The sequence below is a fragment of the Salvelinus sp. IW2-2015 genome, linkage group LG20, assembly GCF_002910315.2.
Source record: "Salvelinus sp. IW2-2015 linkage group LG20, ASM291031v2, whole genome shotgun sequence".
NCBI lineage: Eukaryota > Metazoa > Chordata > Actinopteri > Salmoniformes > Salmonidae > Salvelinus > Salvelinus sp. IW2-2015.
Genome location: NC_036860.1, coordinates 21,185,060 through 21,207,892, shown reverse-complemented (window position 1 = coordinate 21,207,892; position 22,833 = coordinate 21,185,060). Strand labels below are relative to the sequence as shown.

General features: G+C 43.3%; 1 protein-coding gene across 1 annotated transcript in view; it reads right to left on the bottom strand.

The window, feature by feature from the left end:
- The window catches only part of ubtd2 (ubiquitin domain containing 2), a 79,241-nt gene extending 57,387 nt beyond the window's left edge, over positions 1-21,854 (bottom strand). Inside the window, exon 1 of the mRNA XM_024012604.3 lies at positions 21,640-21,854. Coding sequence (XP_023868372.1) covers positions 21,640-21,709 — 70 coding nt within the window. The 5' untranslated portion in view covers positions 21,710-21,854. The remainder of the gene's footprint in view (positions 1-21,639) is intronic.
- Between the last annotated feature and the right edge of the window lie 979 nt (positions 21,855-22,833).

Genomic DNA, 22,833 nt, shown 5'->3' with positions numbered 1-22,833 from the left:
GTGTTTCATTTGAAAACATTTATCTTACAAAGGAGTTGTTTAATCTATCTGCTTAACTATTCATCTGTACATGTAATTGTAGTTGGGGTTTTTTACTAAATTTTCCTAATCTTTACAGGAAAATGCCACGGGCACCATCTGATGTGTGGAGACATTTCACTGCATCTAAAAGCTGTGTACATTTGCAAATACTGTGCCAAATCTGTGTGAAGAATGCAACAAAGATACAGAATCATCTGGCCAAGTGCATAAAGTTCCCTCAGCACTCACAACAAGCAACATCTGACAAAAGTCCCTCTACTTCTATTCGTGGTGAAAATTATGAATCAGACACCTTATCGATAGCAACAGCTCATGGTCCTCCTGGAATCAGAAGTTTTGACTCAATGAAGCAATGTAGCCAGAGAAATTATGATGAATGTCTTGCTCGAGCTGTGTATGCAACTGGTTCACCTCTGATGCTCATAGGCAATGTGTATTGGAAGAGATTTCTGAATGTTCTTCGCCCAGCATACACCCCTCYAACCAGACATGCTTTATCTACTCGTTTGCTGGATGCAGAGTTCAACAGAGTTCAAGTGAAGGTCAAGCAAATGATAGAGAAAGCAGACTATTGCAATCATCCCWGATGGGTGGTCAAACATTCGTGGGCAAGGAATAATTAACTACATCATCTCCACCCCTCAACCAGTATTCTACAAGAGCAGAGACACGAGGGACAACAGACACACCGGTCTCTACATTTCAGATGAGCTGAAGGCAGTCAATGACCTTGGATCACAGAAGGTATTTGCACTGGTGACAGACAATGCTGCGAACATGAAGGCTGCTTGGTCTTAAGTGGAGGAGTCCTATCCTCACATCACAACCATTGGCTGTGCTGCTCATGCATTGAATCTGCTCCTTAAGGACATCATGGCACTGAAAACAATGGATACACACTACAAGAGAGCCAAGGAAATGGTTAGGTATGTGAATGGTCATCAAGTTACAGCAGCAATCTACCTCACCAAGCAAAGTGAGAAGAATAAGAGCACCACATTGAAGTCGCCCAGCAACACCCGTTGAGGTGTTGTTGTCATCATGTTTGACAGTCTCCTGGAGGGGAAGGAGTCTCTCCAAGAAATGGCCATATCAGTCTGCTGATCTCAGTCTGCCGAAATCAGTATGCCAACAGCCCTATCAAGAGGATCCTCCTGGATKATGTATTTTGGGAGAGTGGTAAGCAGCMTGAAACTCCTGAAACCTATTGCAGTAGCCATTGCACGGATTGAGGGAGACAATGCCATCCTGTCTGATGTTCAGACTCTGCTTGCAAATGTAAAATAAGAAATCCATACTGCCCTGCCCACTTCACTGTTGCTCCAAGCAGAGGAAACTGCAGTTCTGAAATACATCAAAAGCGCCAAGCATTTTCTGCCTGAAGCCCATACAACCACGAGCGTACACTTTTGGACCCCAAGTATGCTGGCCAAGAGCATCCTGTCTGGTTCAGAGATCAACAAGGCGCTATGGTGTCATCACTACTGTGTCTCGCCACCATGGCCTGGATGAGGAAGGTTCTTGGCAGTCTGGCGAAGTACACTTCCAAGCCAGGGCTTTGGGATGGAGATGCAATATGACAGTCGTGCCAACATATCTCATCAGCCACCTGGTGGAAGGGACTTTGTGGATCTGAGCCTCTTTCCCCTGTTGCCTCCATCATCCTCCAAATCCCACAACATCAGCCACCTCGAGCGGCCACCTCATCAGCAACCTCAACTGGTCCTTGTTTGGAAACAAACACACACACACACACAACAAACAGGCTGACAATAAAGGGTTGAAAATTGGTGGCCACCCGGGCAAATTTCAGGCTTTTTGAGCTGACAACGAGCCATCCTCAACAAGGTTGGAAAGAGACAGTGAAGATGAGGCCTCAGAGTCTGATGTTCAAGAGGTGGATATTGAGGAGGTCCAGGGGAAGACGTGGAGCCTGGGAGGAAGACAAACCAAGCTATAGTTTCTAGACTATCATTTCACAGATGTATGTTGAAACGTTTTTTGGGAGATGCGATGGTCATTGGGATCATTCAATATTCCTTTCTTTTTGTTGTTCAGTGAAATCATCCCATGTGAAGAGTCAACTCTTTAATTAGTTTTTGTTATTTCTATTGGAAGGATTTAATAATTTGCAATTATGTCTACTTATGATAAGGTAAAAGGTTTATGTTTGTCTCCATATGATATGGTATATATCCAATGCAAAAAACATCTACATTTAAATGGTATTAATATTAATTAGCATATATTTCCGTTAATTCCCCTGTGTTCCCGTTAATTCCACAGAAAGTTTCCACCTCTGAATATTCCCCAAAATGTGCAACCCTAGCTGTTGTCACCCTGGCAGAGCAGGCATAGCCCTCCACCCCGGACCACCGGCTGGAACATAGAAGTACCGGATCACACAGAACCATTCAACAGTATGGAGAGATAACGCTGCATGGGCATGGGCTGGACTCAATAAACACAGGTTACAACACCTCTAATACACAGCAGGGGCCCATATGGGAACAGTCTGTGACCTTAAGAGGGCCCGTGACGTAACATGCCTGAAGAGTATCTGAGGTACGGGATGTAAGACTGACTGACTGACTGGTGTAGTGAAGGAGGTACTAAGGCTAGGGAGCTGTAGAGATCAGAGAGATGGGTAAACCACCATTCACATTGGCCCTGGCAAGGGTAAAGAGCAATTACTGTTAGACACCAGTGTGTCATGGAGATAAAAGCATGTGGTTTAGACTAAATACATTGTGTTCCACTTAAAATGACCCGGCCAACATCTGTGCCCCCTAGCATGGACGGAATGAAACACTCTCCTAGAGGATGCAAGATGGCAGCTCAATAGTAGAAATGCGACACTACCACCAACAACATCTAAACCCTGAACAACAGAACAGCTTCTGATCATATGCAATGAATGTATCATTACTGAAACACAAGAAGTACTAAAAGAATATGCTGTGCAGTTACTGTGCCATGACGCACTGAATTAGTATTGTTTTTGGCAGGATTGAACATGTGAATTGAATTTTGACCAAATTCCAATTGAGAAGCATCTGGAATAAGCTCTAATTAAATCCCAGCTCCTGTGTGGGTGAGGATAATCACAATCTATACTAAACAAATAAAACATGCAACAATTTCATTGATTTTACTGGTTACGGTTCATATAAGGAATTAAGCCGTAATCTATGGATTTCACATGACTGGGCAGGGTTGTAGTCATTGTGGACATGGAAAGCCATAGGTCCCACCCACTGGGGAGCCAGGCCAGCCAATCATAATATATTTTCCCTCAGCAAAGGGGCATTCTTACAGACAGAAATACTTCTCAGTTTCATCAGCTGTCGCGGGTGCCTGGTCTCAGACGATCGCCGCAGGTGAAGAAGCCGGATGTGGAGGTCCTGGGTTGGTCGTGGTTACACGTGGTCTGCGGTTGTGAGGCCGGTTGGACGTACTACAAATTCCCTAAAACGTTGGAGGCGGCTTATGGTAGAGAAATTAACATTAAATTATCTGGCAACAAGCTCTGGTGGACAATCCTGCAGTCAGCATGCATTCCTGCAGTCAGCAGCAATTCCACACTCCCTCAATCTGTGGCATTGTGTTGTGTGAAAAAACTGCACATTTTAGAGTGGCGCTTTTATTGTTCCAGCACAAGGTGGACCTGTGTAATGATCATGATATGCCACACCTGTCAGGTGGATGGATTATCTTGGCAGGAGAATACTCACAAACAGGGATAAAATAAATGTGTGCACAAAATTTGAAAGAAATAAGCTTTTTGTGAGTATTGACATGTTTGGGATCTTTTATTTCAGCCTATGAAACATGGGACCAACATTTTACATGTTGCATTTATTTTTTTGTTCAGTATATTTATTACATTGAATCATAATATTTATTGTGTAAAAAAACAAAAACACTGTCTGTGGACATCTATCACATTACCTTAACACTTAAGTTCCTGCAAAAAAAAAGAAAAAAAAAAAAAAAGATTTTGAGTCAACATCCTAAACATGGGTGAATAAAAGTTAACGATTAACTGTTAAAATCGTTTAGCCGCCGAAAATACATTTGACTGGCCAATAGGTTAATTTGCATAATTTAGTGGAATTAAATTGGCGCGTGCTTATTTTCGTGAGTCGTCATGTATCCTATTTATCACACGCACACAGCATACAGAGCCTAGTTTGAGGAGAGGAATGGCCTATCAAATGTCAGACAGCGCGAGAGCAGCTCCTCACTTGAGTGAAACCTGCTTTTGTAAGTGGAGTCATTGTGCAATCAAATAACAATTATAAATGCAATCGTGTGTGAAAATCTGTTTGGGCTACGATTAAAAATAGCTATTTTTTTATTTCTCAATCTCAACTCGTAATTAAAGCGCGCCTACCATTCGAGTGCGTAGGCTATAGACGGGTTAGATGACAACGTCACGAAAACGATGCGCACGCTTTCAATGGTGCAGAAGTCCGTGTGTTGTGAGTCTGGGTGGCCAGATAGCTAGCAGCAATGACAAGAAGCTGCCATGTGGGGAATAGTAGGTGGCTCATTTCAGCTAGTGTTATCTTGTTCTTGATACCATGTCTTGTTTTGAGGTCTTTTGACTGATGTCACTTCTACACTAATATGGCAAAAAAAACTGCTACCTAGCTAACCAAGAACTGTAATGATGTATTTGAGAGACAAGTGCTCATTGTGCAAGCTTATGTTTTCAATAAACATTGGAGATGACGTAGTTAACATRCTGTCAACAATCTAAGCCATCCCAGTCAGTTTTGCCCCATAGTTAAACAACCAACCCGTCAATGGTCAACTGTAGGCAGGCTATTAGCGCATCACCCATCACCTTGTTTTATAAAATGAACCGAGAATTTAAAATTGGGACGCATTTTGTGAATGAGAATTTGGGGTGAATATGTAAAATGTATTTAAAATAAGACRCTTTCCCAAAAACTACACATCTTAGTACTCAGAATGATAGTTGATTTTTGCAGATGCATCATGATTTTGTAACTCAATTTGCTACAGACATTTTAAAACTGCTTTCATGAGAACCACACATTTTCTCCGAGGCAGCTCGTAGCCTACGGGCCTAATGTGTGGATTATGTCCTTGAAGGCTTTCTTTCCCACCGTTTAGATCGAAACCATTTATTTTGTTATACACTGCTCAAAAAAATAAAGGGAACACTAAAATAACACATCCTAGATCTGAATGAATGAAATATTCTTATGAAATACTTTTTTCTTTACATAGTTGAATGTGCTGACAACAAAATTACACAAAAATGATCAATGAAAATCAAATTTATCAACCCATGGAGGTCTGGATTTGGAGTCACAACTCAAACTCAGGCTGATCCAACTTGATGTAATGTCCTTAAAACAAGTCAAAATGAGGCTCAGTAGTGTGTGTGGCCTCCACGTGCCTGTATGACCTCCCTACAACGCCTGGGCATGCTCCTGATGAGGTGGCGGATGGTCTCCTGAGGATATCCTCCCAGACCTGGACTAAAGCATCCGCCATGACTCTGAAGTCTGTGTGCAACGTGGCGTTGGTGGATGGAGCGAGACATGATGTCCCAGATGTGCTCAATTGGATTCAGGTCTGGGGACGGGCGGGCCAGTCCATAGCATCAATGCCTTCCTCTTGCAGGAACTGCTGACACACTCCAGCCACATGAGGTCTAGCATTGTCTTGCATTAGGAGGAACCAGGACCAACCACACCAGCATATGGTCTCACAAAGGGTCTGAGGATCTATCTCGGTACCTATGGCAGTCAGGCTACCTCTGGCGAGCACATGGAGGGCTGTGCGGCCCCAAAAGAAATGCCACCCCACACCATGACTGACCCACCGCCAAACCGGTCATGCTGGAGGATGTTGCAGGCAGCGAACGTTCTCCACGGCGTCTCCAGACTCTGTCACGTCTGTCACATGTGCTCAGTGTGAACCTGCTTTCATCTGAAGAGCACAGGGCGCCAGTGGCGAATTGCCAATCTTGGTGTTCTCTGGCAAATGCCAAACGTCCTGCACGGTGTTGGGCTGTAAGCACAACCCCCCTGTGGACGTCGGGCCTAATACCACCCTCATGGAGTCTGTTCTGACCGTTTGAGCAGACACATGCACATTTGGGCCTGCTGGAGGTCATTTTGCAGGGCTCTGGCAGTGCTCCTCCTGCTCAAAAGGCGGAGGTAGCGGTCCTGCTGCTGGGTTGTTGCCCTCCTACGGCCTCCTCCACGTCTCCTGATGTATGGCCTGTCTCCTGGTAGCGCCTCCATGCTCTGGACACTACGCTGAAGACAGACACAGCTCGCATTGATGTGCCATCCTGGATGAGCTGCACTACCTGAGCCACTTGTGTGGGTTGTAGACGCCAGCATTGACACAGCATCAAAGTGACCAAAACATCAGCCAGGAAGCATAGGAACTGAGAAGTGGTCTGTGGTCACCACCTGCAGACCACTCCTTTATTGGGGTGTCTTGCTAATTGCCTATAATTTCCACCTGTTGTCTATTCCATTTGCACAACAGCATGTGAAATGTATTGTCAATCAGTGTTGCTTCTAAGTGGACAGTTTGATTTCACAGAAGTGTGATTGACTTGGAGTTACATTGTGTTGTTTAAGTGTTCCCTTTATTTTTTGAGCAGTGTATATGCCTATTTGGTAACAGCGTCTGTGCACTTCTTCCACCGGGTGCTGTGCTTTTTGTATTTAATTGTTTACAATTGTCAGCTTGTGTGTAGATGGGGTTGGCGAAAGCGGTGATGAGGCCCTGCCCCAGCGCTCGTGGTCCCTAACTGTGCATAGGTCAGAGGGTGGTCCCTGAGGTGGGAGCGCTTATTTGATGTATTATTTTGCTGTTATTGCCTTCAGGAAAATCACCGCCGTTAAATCCCTGGGTTCCCTTTCTCATTTGGTCTATGACCTCCACTCACATTGCTGTGATGTGATTTAGCAAACAGCGCACATAAATAAAAAATGTAAATGTAATAGATTACAAACGGTCTAACGGTATTGAAAAAAGAACCGACGGTACCGTCAAACATCCCTGTTTACTGTACAAGCCCATATGGTATACCGCCCAAGCCTACGCGCATTCGGAAAGTATTCAGACCCCTTTTTCCAAATTGTACCAATCTAACCACAATACCCCCTAATGACAAAGTGTAACCAGGTTTAGATATTTTAGTACATTGATTAAAAAAATAAACAAATACCTTTTCACATAAATATTCAAGACCCTTTGCTATGACACTCGAAATTGAGCAGAGGTGCGTCCTGTTTCGATTGATCATCTTTGAGATGGTTCTACAACTTGGTGTCCACCTGTGGTAAATTCTATTGATTAGACATGATTTGGAAAGGCACACACACTTGTCTATAAAAGGTCCCACTGTTGACAGTGCATGTCAGAGCAAAAACAACAACGCCATGAGGTTCAAGGAATTGTCCGTAGAGCTCAAAGTCAGGATTGTGTCGAGGCACAGATCTGGCGAGGGTACCAACAAATGTTTACAGCATTGAAGGTCCCCAAGAACACGGTGGCTCCATCATTCTTAAATGGAAGAAGTTTGGAACCACCAAGACTTTTTCTTCCTAGAGCTGGCCGCCCGGCCAAACTGAGGAATCAGGGAGAAAGGCCTTGTGAGGTGGGAGGTGGAGGTGACGCAAGAACACCAGAGTTCCTCTGTGGAGATAGTTTACCTTCGAAGGTATCCCATCTCTGCAGCACTCCACCAATCAGGCCTTAGAGAGCCGGAAGCCTCATGTCATGAAGTGCCCTGGGGAGGAGGATCATGGGGGGGGGGGGGGGGGCCTCTCTCTCTCCACAGTTTCATAAATATTTGGTAGAAACTGCCATGCAGTATTGAGAGAGTCTACCAGAACAAAGACCTTATTTTGTTCAAAACTCCTAATCCCCAAAATGGGAGAACTAAACAATACTYCTACTTTTGAGAATGGTCCGTGGACACTTAAGGGACAGTTACGACAAGTGTGTTTCATTTGGTGATCTCATGAAGGACAGGAAACACACATAACTGTATATCTGTATTTCCCAGCTGTCAAGTTTACATCTAAATATTGTGAAACGTATGTGATTAAACATGAACCCATTTGTGAAAATATGTAATGTGATGTTAACCCATACTCTTGTTTAGAAGGTTTTCATATAAAGTTAACCAAATCAATGGCCAAGCMCACGTGAGCATAGACATTACGTCGGCGTCATGGAACCGCCCTTTTCTACTCTGAAGTAACCACCCGTGAKGAAATTTACATTTCATGCCAAAGAGACCCAAGGTAAGCCGGACGTTTTGAATGGTTAAGAAGTCAGAGAACACCAGGACAGAGTCCCCACGCTGGAATGGCTACAATTCTATAGGCCACGGAGACCATACAGCTGTAGTTTGGCTACACAGCTGGAAATGGTTAAACTCTGAGACTATCGATCACTACAGAATAAGAGCAAATCGACATCTGATTTGCTCTTATTAACCGCCGAAGCATCTATTCTATGAGAATATTTCCGAAAGATACTCTGAAGTATCCATTCTAACCACCTACAACCACAAAAGACATTGTGACTTCTGGGAAAGTTAACCAGAGACTCTGATGAAATCTACAGGACGATGGAGTGTTTAACGGAGACACCAACGACATCCAGGCATAAATATGTACATTGCAATTTCTTTCAGAATGAGCGGCCGTTCAYGGGSAAAGGATTAGCATTTCAATTAATATAATTATAGACTGTGTGTAGTGATTCCATTTTGTCTTTCCCCCTCTCTCTGTCCCTACCCCTTTCCTTTGTCTACCAAGCCTTCATATCGGCTTAGCCCACTAGGGACTTTATCATTGTTAGTAACCAATATCTACAGTTTGTTTGATRTATTTCTGTGATTATTTAGTTAGTTAGTAAATAAATAATTAAGCCAATTTGTCTATTGCTGATTCATTATGTTAACTAGGGTTTGTGCAGATAACCAATTATTTTACGACGTTTGGAATGAGACTAATGAGGTAACAATTAATTAATAGAAGACTAATTGATCAGTTATTAAAATATCTGAAGAGATATATTCGGAAAATTATAACGTTAATCTTAACATTTTCCGTGGTGCCCCGACTGCCTAGTTAATTAATGTTTACATGATTAAATCACGTAATAATTMAACCTAGAGAACTGATTTGATATAAATAACAGTCTACAAATTTTATGATAGTCACAGACACGACACTCACCTCAGTAAAAGGCACGACAGCCCGCTTGGAGTTYGCCAAAAGGCACCTAAAGGACTCTCAGACCATGAGAAACAAGATTCTCTGGTCTGATGAAACCAAGATTGAACTCTTTGGCCTGAATGCCAAGCGTCACGTCCGGAGGACACCTGGCACCATCCCTACGGTGAAGCACGGTGGTGGCAACATCATTCTGTATTTTGGTATTTTATTAGGATCCCCATTAGCTGTTGGAAAAGCAGCAGCTACTCTTCCTGGGGTCCACACAAACATTAATAGAACAGCTCAAGGACAGAACTAAAAAAATATAATAATCAAAAAGGCACAGTGTTTACCGTGAGGGTTGTGCCACGAGGTGTTGGTTTATCTGTTTTTTTAAACCAAGTTTGCTGTTCACTTGACCAATATGAGATGGAACGGAGTTCCATGCAATAATATCTAATACTGTATGCTTCCTTGACTTTGTTCTGAATTTGGGGACTGTGAAAAGACCTCTGGTGGCATGTCTGGTGGGGTAAGTGTGTGTGTCAGAGCTGTGTGTAAGTTGACTATGCAAACAATTTGGGATTTTCAACAATGTTTCTTATAAAAAGWAGTGATGCATTCAGTCTCACCTCAACTCTTAAAGAAGAGAGACTGGCATGCATAGTATTTATAGTCAGCGTTAAGGGTTTCAGTGACTTCATTAGCTGTGGTTGCTGATGGGTATATGCTTGAATCATCAGCATACATAGAAACACATGCTTTCTTTAATGCCAGTGGTAGGTCATTRGTAAAAATAGAAAAAAAGAGAGTGGAAGGCCTAGAGAGCTGCCCTGCAGTACACCACACTTTACATGTTTGATATTAGAGAAGCATCCATTAAAGAAAACCCTCAGTTCTATTAGATAGATAGCTCTGAATCCAAGATATGGCAGAGGTTGAAAAGCCATAACACATGTTACGGTCAATAATATCAAAGGCTGCACTGAAATCTAACAATACAGCTCCCACAATCTTCTTTTTAAAAATGTATTTCAACCAATCATCAGTCATTTGTGTCAGTGCAGTACATGTTGAGTGCCCTTCTCCATAAGCATGCTGAAAGTCTGTTAATTTGTTTACAGAGAAATAGCATTATATTTGGACAAACAACTTTTTCAAGAGCTGGCATCAAGCTTATAGGTCTGCTGTTAGAACCAGTAAAGGCCGCTTTACYACTCTTGGTTAGCGGAATTACTTTGGCTTCCCTCCAGGCCTGAGGACAAAGACTTTCCTCTAGGCTCAAATTACAGATATGACAGATAGCTGACTCTATAGCCATTCCTACCRTCCTCAGTAGCTTTCCATCTAAGTTGTCAATGCCAGGAGGTTTGTCATTATTGATCGATAACACTTTCTCCACTTCTCCCACACTAACTTTACAAAATTAAAACTTGCAATGCTTTTCTTCTTTTTTTAATGCATGAATACAATGGCTCAACGTTTGCCCACTTTGCCAATGACGTAATCATTAAAAATAATTGGCAACATCAAATGGTTTTGTGATGAATAAGCCATCTGATTCGATGAACGATGGAGTTCAATTTGAATTTTCCAATAATTTCATTTAAAGTACTCCAAAGTTGTTTTTCTATCATTCATCTTGGATTCATAATACAGTTTAGTCACATCATTTCTCAATTTGCAGTAAGTCAGCCAGTCAGAGCGCCAGMCAGACTTAGCCACTCCTTTTGCCCCATCTGTCAAACAAACAGTTTTTCTATTTCTCATGAATCCATGGAGCCTTAACAGTTCTAACAGTCAGTTTCTTAACGGGTGCATGTTTCTCAATAATTGGAAGAAGCATTTCATAAATTCCTCAAGTGCAGCATCTGGATGCTCCTGATTAATCACATCAGAGCAACAAATATTTTTAACTTCATCCCCACGGCAAAATCTTTTGTATTATCTTTGGCTTTCCTGGATACAGTCACTCAATTGTGATAACTGCATCCAATGGGTATGGGTACAGATTTAGAACAAAGTTCTACAAATGTGATCAATACATTTGGATGATCTTGTTCCTGTAGTGTTTGTAAACACCCTGGTAGGTTGATTAATAACCTGAACCAGATTACAAGCACTGGTTACAGTGAGAAGCTTCCTCTTGAGCGGGCAGCTTGATGAAAACCAGTCAATATTCTGGCCCCCAAGAAAGGAGACCTCTTGGTTCACATCACATACTATCAAGCATTTCACTTTAGATGTGCCAAGTGAACCTGCAACCACAACACTTTAATAACACATGATCTTCTCTAAGCATTACAGGGATGTGGCTCTGAATATATACAGCAACACCTCCCCCATAAGCATTTATGTCTCTTATATAGATGTTATATTGCTATTGCTGTATCATCAAATGAATTATCTAACTGAGTCTCAGAAATGGCTAATATATTAACATTATCTGATGTTAGAAAGTTATTGATTTCATGAACCTTATTTCTAAGGCTACATATATAAATATGGGCTATTTTAAGCCCTTTCCTGGGTAGCTTATCAGAGATAGACATAATATGGAAAAGAGAAAACAAAGCAAGAGAAAAAAAATATATACATTCAGCAGTGTGTGTGCTGCGGAGTTCAGCAGCTACGAACCCATTGGCTTGGATCTCTCATCCCTTCTGGGCTTCTGGGAGGGAGGGTGRACAATGAGCCTGTGGCGATGTTTTTCAGCGGCATCGACTGGGAGAGAGAAAGATGAACGGAGCAAAGTACAGAGAGATCCTTGATGAAAACCTGCTCCAGAGCGCTCTGGACGTCAGACTGGGGTGAAGGTTCACCTTCCAACAGGACAACGACCCTAAGCACACAGCCAAGACAACGCAGGAGTGGCTTCGGGACAAGTCTCTGAATGTCATTGAATGGCCCAGCCAGAGTCTGGACTTGAGACCGATCAAACATCTCTGGAGAGACCTGAAAATAGCGGTGCTCCCCATCCACCTTGACAGAGCTTGAGAGGATCTGCAGAGAAGAATGGGAGAAACTCCCCATATACAGGTGTGCCAAGCTTGTAGCATCAGGGCCTCCCGAGTGGCGCAGCGGTCTARGGCATTACTACAGACCCGGGTTCATTCCCGGACTGTGCCACAGCCGGCCGTGGCCGGGAGTCCCATAGGACAGCGCACAATTCGCCCAGCGTCGTCCGGGTTAGGGGAGGGTTTGGGCTTTACTTGGCTCGTCGCGCCCTAGCGACTCCTTATGGTGGGCCGAGTGCCTGCAGGCTGACCAGGGCGCCAGTTGAACGGTGTTTCCTCCGACACATTGGTGCGGCTGGCTTCCGGGTTAAGCTGGCAGGTTTTAAGGAGCGCGGTTAGCGGGTCATGTTTCGGAGGTTGCATGAGTCCACCATCGCCTCTCCCGAGCCCGTTGGGGTGTTGCAGTGATGAGACAAGATCGAAATTGGGGCGAAAAAAGGGGGTCTGAATACTTGTAAAATGTGCTATCATTTCAACAACAACAACAAAAATTATACATTTGCAAACATTTCTGAAAACCTGTTTTTGGTTTGTCATTATGGGGTATTGTGTGTAGATTAATAAAGGGGGGGAAACTATTTAATCAATTTTTAGAATAAGGCTGTAACGTAACAAAGTGTGGAAAAAGTCAATGGGTCTGAATACTAGGCTTGGGCGATATACCATATACCCAGGTATTTAGACACACCAACAGTATGATTTTCAATACCGTAAAATCAGTGTCTATTTTTKGGGGGTGGGGCCCACTATAAGATAACCATTTAAGATGTGCCAAATAAATTGCATCCAGCTCAGGGCTTCAGCTATGAATTTGGTTTGCTAACTTGCTAGCCAAGTGGCTATATGGCAARATCAAGCTTCTTGGTTAAAAATCCCTGTTGCCTAAATTGTTTTGTGTGTTAAAAGAAATAGCACCCCTTGTGTGCACTTCCGGTAATACCGTATGGTACAGAAACCGTATGAAAATCTGGATACCGCTCAACCCTAGATCAAACCCCACCCTGAAATGCCAGACTCAACACAGAGTAATTAAAATAAATACAGTCACCATTTAAGASCACTGAGGAAATGTGGATAGCTTGTCCCTCATTACAGCACTTCATCTTGGCATGGTTTTCAATACTCATTGTCCCTCCAGTCTTGCAACTGAACTTAGCCCCAGTCCCACTATGATATGATAGTATGAGGGCAGTCAGGAGGACACCTGGGGACTAACATGCCTGCCAGTGTGACAAGTACAGGACAGCTCATGGCTCTATAAATGACAGACTGAGATACATCTAACATAAATCATGTCTGTATGGTCTTAGATAGCCATATATGGAGATATCGATATAGAATATGACTCCGGTCTGGTCATAGCTGCTGTGGGTCATGATGACAGTAACACAGGATGTTGGTAGTGGTACATGAGGGGTTTGTATCTTCTTGCTCTCCCGACTACTGATTATTATGACCAGCAATAACGTCTCCTGTCCTGGTCTGTGCAACAGGCCGAGGGAGATTACAAATACACCGGAGTTCTATTTCACTGGCTGTATATTTTCCACACAACCTTGTCGCAATGATGACTGGGCCGCACAGGTGAGGCAGGGATGGCGTGAGGAGGTCTGGAGATCCCACACACAACGCAGCACTGGCAGGTGGCTCTGGTTTCACCTCACAACACACACACACACCAGGGTGCCTTGCTCAGCCAACCAGAGTTCCTCAACAATAGTGTGAACTGTGACTCTGCCTTTGCTATTCATAAATCATACAACGTAGTAAAAAAAAAATAATCTAATCAAATTGTATTTGTCACATGCCAAATACAACTGGTGTAGACTTTACGGTGAAAAGCTTGCTTACGAGTGCTCCTCAACCATGCAGAGTTAAAAGAATAAAATATTAACAAGAAATAAAATACACAAGAATGGAGCTATATACAGAAAGTACCAGATCAATGTGCAAAGGTACAATGTATTTGAGGTAGATATGTACATGAAGGCAGGGTAAAGTGATAGATAATAATAAGAGTAGAACAGAGTAGCAGCAGCAAATTAGTGTAAAAGTGGGTCTCAAGCTAGCCCCAAGTCGTTATACATTTTATTTATTTATTGTGCATTTTGCCATTTGCCTCAAGACTCCTGAAAGCTTTGTTGATCACGAACTTTCTTTACCCAACCGTGGGAAAGACTGTTTGTTCCCACACTCTGGACTCTGACTCTCTATTGGTTACACAGACATTTGGCCTCCCATCCCATTCTAAACACCTCTCGCCGGCATTGTATTCATGTTACGTGATGTAATTGCTATACAATATGATCTTGTTGCCACCTGATGCACATTCAGATGTCATAAATCAGCACTGCAGATCTCTCCCTGTCCTCTGCCGTGCCTTGATTGTATCACTGTTGATTATATCTGGAAATGTGCATGTACCCCCTGGCCCACCTACTGTTGATAGCCCCAATTCTGACTAGTGCTTCACTGATTTCTGCTCCCGTAAAAGCCTGGATTTTCTGCATGTTAACACTAGAAGCTTATTACCTAAAATGGATCAATTGAAAGTGTGGGTTCACAGCTCCAATCCAGATGTTGGTCATTACTGAGACGTGGTTAAGGAAGAGTGTTTTGAATACTGATGTTGTGTTTTGAATACTGATGTTAACCTTTCTGGTTATAACCTTTTTCGGTAAGACAGATCTTCCAAAAGTGGGGGAGCGACAATCTTTACCAAGGATCACCTTCAGGGCTCGGTTGTCTCCACCCTGTCTGACCCCAAATATTTGATTGCTGGTTTTAAGTATTAAAAACTTTCAAATAGCACTTTGTTGACTGTTGCTGGGTGCTATTGTCCTCCATCAGCACCGGCATGTACCCTACCTGCCCTAAGCTCTCTCCTGGCCCCTTACACYAAGTCTGAATTTGTCCTRCTAGGTGACCTAAACTGGGACATGCTTAAGGAGCAGTTCTATCTCTGTRGGTCTAACCTAAAGAAGTTCTGGAAAACRGTTAAAGACCTGGAGAATAAACCCTCCTCCTCACAGCTGCCCATGTCCCTTAATGTTGATGATGTGGTCGTTACTGACAAGAAGCACATGGCTGAGCTCTTTAATCACCACTTCATTAAGTCAAGATTCCTATTTGATTCAGCCATGCCTCCTTGCCCGTCCAACATTCCCTCATCTCCCACCACTTCTAATGCGACTATCCCCGATGCTTCTTCCGCTTTTTCCACTGCCCCGCTACAAAGTTTCTCCCTGCAGGCAGTCACTGAGTCCAAGGTGCTAGAGGAGCTCCTGAAACTTGACCCCCAAAAAACATCTGGCTCAGATGGTTTAGACCCTTTCTTCTTTAAGGTTGCTGCCCCTATCGTCGCCAAGCCTGTCTCTCCTCTCTGGGGAGGTTCCCATTACTTGGAAGGCAGCCACAGTTCATCCTTTATTTAAAAGGGGGAGATCAAGCTGATCCTAACTGTTATAGGCCTATTTCTATTTTGCCCTCTTTATAAAAAGTGTTGGAAAACTTGTCAATAATCAACTGACTGGCTTTCTTGAGGTCTATAGTATTCTCTCTGGTATGCAATCTGGTTTCCGCTCAGGTTATGGATGTGTCACTGCAAACGTAAAGGTCCTCAATGATGTCACCATTGCCCTTGATTCTAAGCAATGTTGTGCTGCTATTTTTATTGACTTGGCCAAACGTTTGATACGGTAGACCATTCCATTCCTGTGGGCCGGCTACGGAGTATTGGTGTCTCGGAGGGGTCTTTCGCCTGGTTCGCTAACTACCKCTCTCAAAGAGTGCAGTGAATAAAGTCAGAAAATCTGCTGTCTCAGCCAGTCACCAAGGGAGTACAYCAAAGGTCATGTGGTTTGGTAAGAAAAATGCCCCTCTCCCCACAGGTGTGATTACTACCTCTGAGGGTTTAGAGCTTGAGGTAGTCACCTCATACAAGTACTTGGGAGTATGGCTAGACGGTACACTGTCCTCTCAGCAYATATCAAAGCTGCAGGATRAAGTTAAATCTAGACTTGGTTTCCTCTATCGTAAATCGCTCCTCTTTCACCCCAGCTGCCAAACTAACCCTGATTCAAATGACCATCCTACCCATGCTAGATTACAGAGACATAATTTATAGATCAGCAGGTAAGGGTGCTCGAGAGGCTAGATGTTCTTTACCATTCGGCCATCAGATTTGCCACCAATGCTCCTTATAGGAAATATCACTGCACTCTATACTCCTCTGTAAACTGGTCATCGCTGTACACCCATCGCAAGACCCACTGGTTGATGCTTATTTATAAAACCCTCTTAGACCTCACTCCCCCGTATCTGCAACCCTAATCCTCCAACACCCGTTCTGCCAGTCACATTCTGTTAAAGGTCCCCAAAGCACACACATCCCTGGGTCGCTCGTCTTTTCAGTTCGCTGCAGCTAGCGACTGGAACGAGCTGCAACAAACACTCAAACTGGACAGTTTTATCTCAATCTCTTCATTCAAAGAATCAATCATGGGCACTCTTACTGACAGTTGTGGCTGCTTTGCGTGATGTATTGTTGTCTCTACCTTCTTTCCCTTTGTGCTGTTGTCTGTGCCCAATAATGTTTGTACCATGTTTTGTGCTGCTACCATGTTGTTTTGCTACTGTGTTGACATGTGTTGCTGCCTTGCTGTGTTGTTGTCTTAGGTCTCTCTTTATGTAGTGTTGTGTTGTCTCTTGTCGTGATGTGTTTTGTCTTTTTATAATTTTTTAAATCCCAGCCCCCGTCCCCGCAGGAGGTCTTTTGCCTTTTGGTAGGCCGTCATTGTAAATAAGAATTTGTTCTTAACTGACTTGCCTAGTTAAATTTAAAAAATGGTGTATGCATGTGTGTTTGTGTTGGTATGCGTGTGTGTGTGTGTGTGTGTGTGTGTGTGTGTGAGTGCGTATGTAGTGAATGTGTGTGGGAGTGTCAATGTAGTGTGTGTATAGTATATGTATATAGTCTAGTGAGAGTTTGTGTAGGGTCAGTGCAAGATAGTTTGGGTACCATTAGTAGACTATTTAGTAGTCTGGCTATTTAGCAATCTTATGGGTTGAGGGTAGAAGCTGTCTCAGAGCCTGTTAGTTCAGTCCCAGGGTCCCTAGCTTGGTGATGAGCTTGAGGGGACTATGGTGTTGAACGCTGAGCTGTAGTCTATGAACAGCATTCTCRCATAGTTATTTCCTCTCTTGTTCCGKTGGGAGAGGGTGGTGTGAAGTGCAATTGAGATTGCGTCATCTGTGGATCTGTTGGGACGGTATGCAAATTGGAGTGAGTCCAGGGTGTCTGGGATGATGGTGTTGATGTGTGTCATGACCAGCCTTTCAAAGCACTTCATCATTACAGATGTGAGGGCTACAGGGCGATAGTCATTTAAGCAGGTTAAGTTAGACCTCTTGGGAACAGGGCGGTCAGCTTGAAGTGTTGGGATTACAGACTGAGACARGGAGAGATTGAAMATGTCTATGAAGACACCTGCCAGCTGGTCTGCGCACGCTTTGAGAAAGGGCCTTGGTATTCAGTCTCAGCCTTGTGATTGTTAACCTGTTTAAACGGTTTGCTCACAAATCCGCCACAGAGAGAGATTATAGTCATCCGGAAAAACAGGGGCATTCCACGCAAGGCAGAGTGTCATATTCCTCGAAGCGAGCATAAAAAGGAATTTAGGAGTTGCCCAGTGACGCAGAACTCGTGGCTGGGTTTCCCTTTGTAATCAGTTATCGAATGCAAGCCCAGCCACATACGGCGAGCGTCGGAGCCAGTGTAATAGGATTTGACCTTCCTCCTATATTGTCCTTTTGCACGTTTGATGTCTCGGAGGTCGTAGTGGGCTTTCTTGAATACGTCCTTAGAATAAAAGTGGTCTTTAGCGCCCCTAGTGGCGCAGGAGACTTCTTGGTAGAAGTGAAGTAGGGCGGTTTTAAGTCTCCCCGTGTTAAAGTCTCGGTTTCTTGTTTGTTTATGGCCCCATACAGTTCGTTGAGTGCCAGAGTGGTGTTGGCTTGTGGAGGGATGTAGACAACAGTGATAATTACAGATGAGAACTCTCTTAGTAGATAAAAAAGGTCTGTAGCTTACCATGAGGTATTCTATATCAGGTGAGCAAAAGCTCAAGATTTCTTTCACAATTGAAGCAGAACACCAGTTGCCATTTATGAGGGGGGAAAAAAAGAAAAGACTACCTCCTTTTAACTTCCCCGAAGCCGCCGTTCGATTCTGTCGCTGCATGAAGAATCCACTGAGTACTACGTGCATAGCGTTATCAACCAGCCACGTCTCAGTAAGACATAATTTTGCAACTTTTCAAGTCTCGCTGATGGACAAGCTTCGGTCGAGTCTCCCATCTTATTCTCGAGTGACTGGACATTTGCCAATATAACTGAGGGGAACGCCATTTGATTCGCTCTTCKCCTCAATTTCACCAGGACTCCACCTTGTCTACGCCTGCAGYGTTTTGGYAGCCCATGGAACAAAGGAATAGGGTCCGGTACGAACAGTGGAACAGCTGAGGCCGAGTTGTAGTTGAAGTAGACATTGAGGTTAGTAACTGTTGATCTGATGTCGAGAAGTGCTTGGCGGTCATATGTGATAATAGTATGAACTGTACAAAAAAAAGTAAAGATAAAGACAAAAGTCACTATATAGCAAAGTTGGAACTCGTAAGATGTCGCCCTTCTCCGTTACTGTATCGCATAGGGACAAGTAAACCAAATATCTTGTTTGTATTTTCCTTGGATTCTAAGCCAACGTCGAGACTTGCCAGTGATTTCTAAAGTGACTTGTTTTAGCAATTTTAAAACCATTTTCCTGCAATTCTATATTGTTTCTCAACAGGGAATCCATGTGTACTTGACAGAACACAACCTTTTTTCTTAGGTTTTTGCCACAATAAATGAAATTCAAAGAGTAGATTGGACTAGTTTCTCTGACTCGATTACAAATCTACCACCTTCCCTCAAAGTCCCACCCACAGTGATTGATTTGATAGGGTTTCAGACATGCCACTTTGACTCAAACATCCTGCCCCCTCCACTGACAATCCCACCCACAGTGATTGATTGACAGGCCAAAGTGATAAAGGGATAGGTCACCCAAATTACAAATTGGTTTCCTTACCCTAAGTGTCCACAGCCGCAGAGTCAATAAAATACATCATTTGAAGAACAAACATCATTGTGACAATTCATATCTTGCAGTAAAACTCTAAATATGGCTTTAATCTCAATAGAAGACAGGTTTAATGTAAAAAAAAATGTCATGATCAAATAGGCCTGGCCGATATCCAAGACACCACACTGAATTCAGTCATTTTAAACGATAAAAGTCCCATCGTTCTACTCAATACCGCAACTCATTTTTACCAATCTGGGAGATAAAGTCGTTCAAGTAATATTCAATAAATTTAGCTGTGTATTTCAGATGGAATCAAGGCATTAGAATGTCCCAGAGGCCACTATAATAGAGCTCGTTCTGCTACATGGTTAAAACTATCATTTTGATCTCATGGATGGTCAGTCCTTACATCCATAGCTGTCTACGAATTTGAGAGTGGTTTTATTTCTCAAGCCCCTCCCTCAGCTATTTACCAAAACTAGTAGTGGAGTGATGGCTTTGTTGTTGTTTGAACTCTCGATTGCACCCTTTAAATAAAAATAAAAAAGATATTTATTTAAAAACCTGTTTCAAGAAATCATARAATATTTCGACAACCCTGTTTGTAAACTTTCAATTTATATAAAACTCAACTGTTTATATTTTTCAGTGACTAAGACCGATGTCYCACGGTAGGGTGGGACATGGAAAATAGGTCAACTTTGAGCACCTCCACTTCCTGAATGTTTTGGCATTCGGGTACAAAAAGTCACTTTCTGACCACTTCTGCCACGGACAAACATGTTTGGAAGGTTCCGTCAAATCAAAAGGGGTGCCGTCAGAATGCGATTGAATTCATATAGAACAACCCCCCTGGGTTAAGCCTTTCCCTGGATGGATCCCTATCTTGCTCTCCTCATCTCGCTCTACTTTACATCATTATGTAGAATCTTGACAGTTGCAAGTTACATTAGYTCCACAAATGTTCAGCAGTGTACATTTGCATACAACACAAACGTCACTAGCCTGGGTGCATGCCAGTCTGTTTCTGCWCTCTTGCCAACTCCTCATGGCAAGGAGTGAAATGTTAGCTAAACTAACTGGTACCCAGGCTAAAACTTTGCTTCCTGGTTATAGCAATATAACAGTGTGGGCCTAATAACATGTGGTAACACAGTGATCCCAAGACACTGTTGCATTGGGAGGCCCACCTCAGGGACAAGTSCATTGCCTAGGTGTGCCATGCAAACATGAAGAAGATCAATAACTTTTATCTATGCAAGGAGACAACATTTAGACTTCTTCTTTGTGTGCCTGTACAAGCCTCATCCCCACAACCACAAGCTCAATCAAACCATGTTACAATCATAACAAAAACAACATATGCAACATTAGACACCGGAAATCCCGACTAGGTGAGGAAATAACAACGTGAAGTAGGGACCCGAGGGTCGTAGGAGACCAACCAGCAGATTAATACCAGTCTCTCATTCMCAAAGCCTTGGATACAGTGTGCTACATGAATGAACACGGTGGCAACATAATATCCATTAACTATGCGTCACTGAGATATGCAGATATTGGTTATTGTTGAATACAGCGATAAAGTACAATTAACGGAGACGTAAACGCGCCAAGCGGTGGCGTTCTCTCGAAATCTAGACCCACCACCACCGGTGTTTTTGGTGCAACTCCCCCATCCTCTTGAGTCCTGCAGTTAACGTTAGTTGAGAATAAAAATTGTACGCTCCCCCACTTTAGAATGTCGACCCCCAAGAAAAGACGCATGAAAATGAAACAGAATTAGGCAACAGGATTGCAAAAAAATGCATCTGAGAACAAAGCAAAGCATTATTGTTTGTGTTTACTATTATGATTTTATACATTCTTGTGCCAAACGGTGACCCACATTTAACGTATTATGTAGCAAGATAGCTAGCTAGCATGCTAACCGGCTGGCTAACTACAACATCAAACGCCTTCATTCAAAGCAGACAAAGGCAGTCATTTAACACCGAACAGTAGGCATTTTCAAGATCATAAAATGTTGCCTAGCTATGAAGCTATTAGCACGAGGCCAGATGGGCTATCCGAGCTGATTGATAGTCGTGGCCGCCACGATGTTCTAGGCGGCTGCAATAAAGGAAGACATGGGGAGGCAAGACGCATGAAATTGGCATGTACCAAAAAGCACCAACTATAGACCAAATACCACCCCGACGTTATGTAACTTATTTCCTACCTCCAGTTCCGTCAGAGTTTTCGTTTAGACTGCCTGAAGAATCATGGTGACTGCCCACACAACCACCCATGGATGTTTTAACTGCGCTACCCCCGCAGACCCTCTTGCTTTCTTTTCCCCCTTCCTCAACTCTTCATCTGAGAAAATAAATTGACAGGGCGCGAGCATCAGCTGGGAAGAGGCGGAGTGAGCACACATCACAAGGTGACTGCTTCTCACTAAGAAAAGAGGGGGACTGAGAAAGGGAGAAATATAGGTAAGGAATGGGCGGGTGAGAGGGGAGGACAAGGGAGAAGACTCCGGGAAACCACTCAGCATAGTGTAACTGAGATGAGAACAGGTTCTATCTATAAGGTCCAACTCCAGGTGTCATTAAAAAAACACCTCCCCACTTTTAAACATATTTTCACATGACCCTCCCCTTCTACTGTAAAAAATCGTAATTGCACACCCTCCCCCCTTTTTATATTTAACTAGGCAAGTCAGTTAAGAACACATTCTTATTTACAATGACAGCCTACACCAGCCAAACCCAGGCCAATTGTGCACTGCCCTATGGGACTCCCAATCACAGCCAGATGTGACTCAGCCAGGGACTGTAGTGATGCCTCTTGCACTGAGATGCAGTGCCTTAGACCCCTGCACCACACGGGAGCCCATTGAATTAAAGRTGCTTATTTAAATTTTTGCATTGTAATTTCAGAAAATGTCCATAATATATCTGGCGGAATGATAGTGTTAAACAGTATTAGTTACCCGCCAGTGTTGTGATTGGTTGTGATAATCTCCTATTGATTTCTCCAGCTAGAGCAGCATCTGTTGTCAAAATCGGAAAGCTGTTCTGCCTTTGTGGCTGTGTTATCTAGTGGAAATCATTCTATAATTTCCTGGTTGCTAAAATTCTACACTGTTTTCTCAATTTCAGTTGATCCATAATGATTATGGCACAAGATTGCAAGAAAAGGCAGTTTCAGGTGTTTTAAAAATGMATCCTCACGTCCATTGTGCCCCCTCTAAAATAATGAGTGCATGACGCCCCTGACTGTAAGCGACCCTGTGTCTAAATGTGGATATCGACTTTTCCACGTAAGCTTGCTTTTGTGGCACTGTCGATGCTACCCAAGGCTATGGGCCAAAAGGGTGAAGGTTCGCCGACCACCACGAACAAGACTCTCCCTGTCTGTCTCATTACAA